At 42.7% G+C, this 7,435-nt stretch overlaps 1 protein-coding gene across 3 annotated transcripts in view; it reads right to left on the bottom strand.

Annotated features, from left to right (window-relative positions):
* grip1 (glutamate receptor interacting protein 1) overlaps window positions 1-7,435 on the bottom strand; it is a 76,494-nt gene that overhangs the window by 23,021 nt on the left and 46,038 nt on the right. For 2 of the 3 annotated variants that reach the window (XM_080757654.1, XM_080757655.1), the window contains 5 exons: window positions 7,144-7,299; window positions 3,845-3,994; window positions 2,656-2,842; window positions 878-1,023; window positions 689-769 (listed from right to left, as the gene is read on the bottom strand). In XM_080757654.1, coding sequence (XP_080613780.1) covers window positions 689-769; window positions 878-1,023; window positions 2,656-2,842; window positions 3,845-3,994; window positions 7,144-7,299 — 720 coding nt within the window. The remainder of the gene's footprint in view (window positions 1-688; window positions 770-877; window positions 1,024-2,655; window positions 2,843-3,844; window positions 3,995-7,143; window positions 7,300-7,435) is intronic. The other variant, XM_080757656.1, reaches the window with a different exon arrangement.

Genomic DNA, 7,435 nt, shown 5'->3' with positions numbered 1-7,435 from the left:
TTATTGTATCTACTCATTAGGAGACCTGAGTTAGATTTCACAAATAATACAAGTTTTCATTTGTCTAATGCTGTGATAAACAGTTTTGTTTAAAGAAACAATTGCTTTGAATTCATGCTAAGGATTCAGCTTTATTTTTTATGTTTATAAAACATAAAAATAAAAGTAAAAATCACTTTGAAATGCATTCACCAATGAATCTAGTAAAACATCATGGACTCACATGTGCCACACTGTGGCTGATTTGCCACACTACACCCATTGACACCTTTAAATTAAGTGTGAATTGTGGTACCACTAAAGGGGGTGTGGCGCCACAGAGGCACCACAGAAGTACTCAAGTGGTATCACTGCCAGTCTCAACTGCTGTATTCTGTACAGCTGTATTCACTTTCCGTGCTCATTTTCAAGTTACTGGCTTCAATAAACATGAGCATCTTCAAAACAATTCTAAAATGTGCAGATGCAAAATGAATAATGAATGACAATGGCGGAAATAGCAGATCTATGAGCTCACGGCACAACACCTCGCAATGTGGTGTGTTGTGAGCTCATGGATCAAGTAACATTATCTAACCGTAACCATAATGGGGTAAAACAACCCTGAATACGACAAAGACAAAAACAATAAGACAAGATACAAAAATAAATAATGTTGGATAATGTTGCTAATGTATAACACACTCACAGCTGATGGTTATTCCCAGCTCCACTCCTGGTTTCTTTGGCAGCTTGACGTGGAAGGTTCCGGAGCTAGGAATGACCGACTCTATGGAGAAAGACAGAGAGAGAGAGATTTACACCAATAAAAAACATTCTGCTATTTTGTGTGTGTGTGTGTGTGTGTGTGTGTGTGTGTGTGTGTTCATGAGAGTACCTGCTACATCAAACTCTATTTCCAGTGTGAGCTGAGCTGTGATTGAAGAATCTCGGAGCAGCTGATTAGTTTCTTCCAGAGTGGAATCTTCCGTAGGAATTCCATTTATGGACAATATCCTGTCACCAATCTGCAATATACCACACCTACCGCGCGAGCGTGCACACACACACACACACACACACACACACACACACACACACACACACACACACACACACACACACACACACACACAGTCACACACACGTGATATAAGCAATGAAGCATATACGACAGTTGATATATTACAGTTGAAGGTGAATGTTCATATGATGTGCTGAGTTAATGTTAAGCGTTTGGAATGGTTCCATTGAGTGTTGATGTTCAGGATCAATCACAACGATCAACTTGCTCTAGCGTCAGCTGGATGTGCTTTTGAGGATTTAACGCACACTGTCAGAGACTAAAGGATTCTGATCCAGTGTGAGACACCTTCAATCTGGAGAAGTAATACAAACAAACAGTAACAGTAAACAAAAAAAATGTTTTTCAAAAGTCGGACCTCCTGGTGGCACTATAACAGGCCGTTCTGGAAGATTTGGGGCAGAGGTTCATCGTTGGCATCCAGGGAGTGTGCAGCTAAAATTTGACACCGGCCGGGTTAATGATGCCGGAGATTAACCCATTTAGCCTTAGCATTTATTGAAAAATTAGGATCGAATTCACGCCAGCATTTTTTTAATTTGAGCTCTTATTTTGAAATGCCACAGTTCCAGACTTCCGGTAGGGAGCTTATCCCAGGAAGTTTAACAGGTCCCGTTCAACTGTTGTTTACAATATGGATCAATGCCAGTGCACTTGGGGGCTCCTCATCACCGGCTCTGTGCCGTCAAATAAACACTGTTTTGACCAAAATGCCACCTGGGACAAGGAATAGGAGATACAGGCGATTGAAAGAAACGGATAGAATGGATTATTATGGTGACGATGATCTAAGATGGGCGATCGAGTGCTGTGCTAATAACATAGCTAGCTAACCGGCTAACGTAAGTAGCATTATGGCTCGATGCATCGAATGCACTATAAAAGCGCAATTGACAAAGGTCTTCGGCAATGGCGTTAATCATTAGTATCAAAATTAGGCTTCAATTGACAAAGGTCTTCGGCAATGGCGTTAATCATTAGTATCAAAATTAGGCTTCAATTGACAAAGGACTTCGGCAATGGCGGTAACAGACGGACGGACGGACAGACAGACAGATGGACGGACGGACGCACACACGAACTCACACACACACACGGAGGGAGTGCGAAGCATACTCTCTCTCCCACGCCTTCGGCCTGGTGGAGACAATTAACTGTTGAGTCAAATGACTTAAAGAGATACCAGTATTTCACTTTCAAACAAGTTTTAGGGTAATTTTGACATCTATTCAGGCTTCTGTGATTCTTTTTAAGTTGCTTGATTCAATATTTAGATATTTGACATTCATTTTATCAGACGCCCCCAACATTAACACCCGTCCTTAGATCTGGTGACTGATATTGTCCTCCTTATGATGCATGAGGGTCCATGTTTTTTTAAATTATAATTTTTTAATTTACTTTGTATAATATTTGGGGGAAATGAAAAAATATAATAATACAAAAAAAGAAATATTAGTCAGTTGACGGTTCTTGAGATACGTGGATTACATACGTACGGAGATTCCATGCATTTATTGTAAGATGATTAAAACTCAGATAAACAGATATTGGGTGTGTGCGTGTGTGAGTGCATGTGTGCGTGCATTTACCTCTCTGCGGGGCTGTCTGGGTCCATGTAAGCGATGAGAGGGGGCGAGGACAGTGTTTCCGTGGCGAACACGCCCCCCTGTAACTGGATCCCAAAACCCATGATGCCGTCGCTTAGCAACGTCACCTCGGTGGTTTCTGTGTGGACGACCTGACCGGCCAATCCCACTGTGCTGGAGGCCAGAGACACTGCACACACACACACACACACACACACACACACACACTATTATTACAACGGTTATTTATTAGGATCAGATCCTAAATGAGCAACATTACAATCAAGCCGGCAGGCAACCAACTGTTTGGCAGAAACCAGCTAACTCTTTTTCTTTTCATAAATCAATGCTATTGAACACCCCTCTGTTGGTCAAACCCTCTCATGCAAGTACAGTATATCTGACAATAATATAAAGTCACAATACCAACTTTGATGAGGCAGCATTGCTTTGTTTAAAATAAAATAAAACTAGAAATGATGACATATAGTCATATGTGTCAGTTGAAACGTTGTGCATAACTTTCTTCTCAAGTTAGCTCAAAACATTAGCCGGTGTTATCAGGCGCTCCGCTCCGCGCTGCTGTGTTTATATACGTATATGTCCATGGCCTCACTCACACCTTTCGATCTAGCATACAACATTGATGCATGCTAGATAGGGTTTGTTTACATCTTGCCCCAATGCATTTCCAATGGAAGTCACATGGTTTGACACAACATTTGTGTTGTACGGCTTTCGGCTGTGTTTCGACTGCCCCCCTCCCCCTCATACAACAAAAATGTTGTGTCAAACCATGTGACTCCCATTGGAAATGAATTGCGAGCTTGCAACCGTAAACAAGTCTCATGCATCAGCTATACATCAATCTGTTGTGCACGTGTGAGTCAGGCCTCAGGTTGCAGAGTGTGGTCTGGGTGCACACGTCCACGGTGCGTGTGTCATAGCTTAGGAGGCAGCCAATCATGACTAGGTCGCTACTACGTGATTGGCTGGAGGTGATTCAGCTGCGTTTCAGAGTATGGGGACAGACTCCCATTGGCTTAGGCGGCGGCGGAGGTGACAAACGATTGAGCCTGCTATGACACACAGTATGGCAATCCCCTAGTACCACTCATCTTTTACAATCTCTAATGACAACCTAAAACATGAACCTTGGTTGAAGAAAACTAAAGGCAAAGGTCAGACTCACAGGAACTCTTGAAATCTTTCTTCTTCCTATTCCTCCTTGTCATCGTGCCCCGGGGGCTGTTGGGATACATAGTCCTGGGCAGGGTGGACATATTTAGGGACGAGAGACTATAAGCTGACATTGAACCGGGAGAGAATGACTGGCCTAGAGCTGGAGATAGAGAGAGAGAGAGAGAGAGAGAGAGAGAGGTTATTTATCTTTCAGAGAAAAAAACTGAATGTGAGGAGGAAAGAAGAGATGATTCAAGGAAAGCACACAAGGAGAGGAGAGAAGGGTGGCGAGAGGTGAGGAAAGGAGAATAGACAGGTCAAGGTAAGCACACAAGGAGAGAATGAAGGAGAGGAGAGGCATCAAGGAAAGGACACAAAGAGAGGAGAGGGGAGGAGAAGAGTCAAGGAAAAGGCACAAGGGCCCTCATTTACGAAACGAACGTACGCCCAGAAAACAGGTCGTACGGCCATTTTCCCACACAATAGTTGGCATTTATCAATCTGTCATCAATCTGTCCCCCGATCCGATTCCGATCATTTGATTTGAGTATCTGCCGATACCGATTCTTCACGATCCGATATTTACAGTATATTTTTATGGAACACTTATGCCATATCACAATAATACAATATCCCAAATCACAGACCATATCCAGTCTAATATCATGATATGGATATAATATTCAGTCTAGGGATGTCCCGATCCGATTCCGATCACTTGAAAATGACGCGATCGGCCCCGATTTAACGGATCACGTGATAGGACCGGGACAACCCTAGTGTCAATATCAGCTCATATAGGATCACTTCAATGCTAGTAGTGTAAATTAGAATAGTGCGCTCTGAGGTAGCTACTTTTCAGCAGGCGGTCAGTAAATCGGACATATCACAGCAAACATTAGTCAGGAGTCATCCCCTCGGAAGTAACTACTACATTAAAAATATACAGTATATTCAAAACATTCTGGTGTGATTCATGCACTTTGACGATATTTCCACACTCACTCCAGAGGGCCACATATGCAATATACTGCGACACGTTTTGAGCTTGTAGATCAGCTATTTTTGCTATATTTGAATTGAAATTAAGATCCCTTTAATTAAAGTTATTGTTGTGAATTTTCTCCATGCTGTCTAAATGGCAGCCTCTGGTGGACAGATCCCATTCTTTTTGCATCCCTAAAGAGACACATGTGTTTGCCATCATACCACTTAACTCATTGGCCAATCGCAGTTCGGGTGTGCCCTATATAAGCAGCAACTCCCTCACTCAGCTTCCAGCCTTGACTCAGGCCACAGGCAGCACAGACAGCTCTCACTCAGTCTACTCTAGTCTACAACTTCAGGCAGCCATGCGTGCTTGAAGTTCTTGAACCATAAACAATGGTGAAATGGAACAATAAACTGCTAATCTGTTAAAAGTTGCTTTGGCAAAGATAGAAATGCCAATAAATGGGGGTTTATAAACTTTATAGACTAATAATGCATGTCAAACTGGGAGTCCTTGAAATTAAAATGGTTGAGAATCACTGAAAGAGCTGTGATAAAAATCTTCCCTGCATGGCAAATCTTTTCAAATAGGGGTCTGTGGGCTAATAAATGTCGACTATAGCGGTCCTTGACATGAAACGGTTGAGAACCACTGCACTAGGTGACAAAGGTTTCCCCCTAAAATCTTCTACGCCACTGGCAAACCCTAACATGGAGCGTCTAACCCGTTAAAGACCGGGAAATTAAGCATCCGTATCATTTTAGATTTGCGCTAAAAAAAAATATATATAGGTATATACTTTGGCTATTAAAAGAATAGCAGATGTACACACTCATACTGTAGCTCGTCACTTTGTGCAGCGCTACGAGCTTGTAGATCTGCTATTTTTTGTTTTTTGAAATGGTGACAAGGTGTGCAAATCTTTGAACATAATATACATTCTATCAAAGTGATCATTATTAACTCAAATCCATGCTTCTGGGAGTCTCTGGAACAAAATATTTTGAGATGGAGGTCCGCGGCCAATTACATATACTTTTGGGGGTCCTTCACATGAAGATGTTTGAGAACCACTGATATACAAACATTACGTTTTTCAGAACATTTTAATTGTTGCTTAAGGGCAGATGGTCCCGTCTTGGATCGGGGGAGATGGTGGACACACACACACACGACTCTGCCTTTTGGACTGTCTCCAGACAGCCAAGGCCTCACGCCCCTCCAGTGATCTTTGGTGTTTGATATTCCAATGCAGGCAGGCTAATGAACCCATGCCAAAAGATTCATGGCCAGCACAGCCACACCTGGGGGACTGAATTAAGGAGTCAGGGTGCACAAAGCTGCACATAGCTTTGTATACATTGTATTTATTTGATGCAAGCTTTAGGTTTTTCTTTGTCGTTGACTAGGCTAGATGTGAGTGGTTTACTGTATCTCCATCACATAATATGTGGTGGAGATGGAAAAATGTGTCATTATGACAAAAAAAATCCCAAATTCTTCTGATTTCTGTTAATGCTAGTTGGTTTAATTGGACATGAACAATTGTAATATCTCCCTCCACATGGGAGAAAGGGCGAGGCCTCTAAACCAAGAATATTTAAGGGTGCGATATTGAAATGAAGGAGATTTTCAGCCACCACATTTCTCAGTGCCTGACCATTCTCACGCAGTGATTGGTCGTGAGACACATTTGTGATTTCTGCATTCGGCTCTGCAGTGCTGGTTTCTACGGATCAGTGGTTCTCAAAGTGGGGCCCTGGCGGGGACCCCCTGGGGTCCGTGAGGGCCCTAACAAAACGAGTTGTTTCAGCCATTTATGAAAAACAATTGAAAGAATCTTGGGACATATTTTTTAAATGTTTTGAATAATTTTGAAATTTTATAAAGGACCACTTCACCACTTTTCAACCTATCTTCATATAACAGGTCCTTACTAATAATCATGATAAAATGGCACGATTTTTTTCTACTCAGTCTGTGTCTCATAGGAGGGCATGACATGTTTTCAACCAGGGGTCCTTGAAGGGGTTCCAGGTGGTCCCCAGCTAGAGTGTAAAATGTCACGCTCTCAAGAGTTAAATCATTGTTAAGCATCTGCATTACTTAATTTACAAGAAGTCTACGTAACTAGAGAATGGAATGGTGTACAGATCTGACAGGGGTCAGCGAGTCTAAAATGTCATGAAATGGTCGTCTGTGGCTCAAAAAAACGGGCCTTGATATGAAAAATGTTGAAAACCACTGCATCATCAGATTGATAAATGGGAGCCAAAGAGAGGAGGGGGGGATAGGAGCGGAGAGGATTGGAAACATACGGGTGGAGTTGTTGTTGCGGGTCAGACTGCGGGTGTAGGAGGAGGAGTGGAAGGTGTTGTAGTGTTGATAAGAAGGAAGAGTAGATGACGAAGAGGATGAGGCTCCTCCTCCGCCTCTCTGCCAGGGGAGAGAACGACTACTGCACTGTACCTTCACTGCACGAGTGCACGCACGCAACGCACACAAATAACATACGCATGCACATACACGATACACATTATACATACGCATGCACACGATACACACACGCGCACGCACACGCACACACACACACACACATACACACACACA

This window comes from Protomyctophum bolini, assembly GCF_963924005.1.
Source record: "Protomyctophum bolini genome assembly, chromosome: 23".
Lineage (NCBI taxonomy): Eukaryota > Metazoa > Chordata > Actinopteri > Myctophiformes > Myctophidae > Protomyctophum > Protomyctophum bolini.
This window is presented reverse-complemented; position numbering and strand designations above follow the sequence as displayed.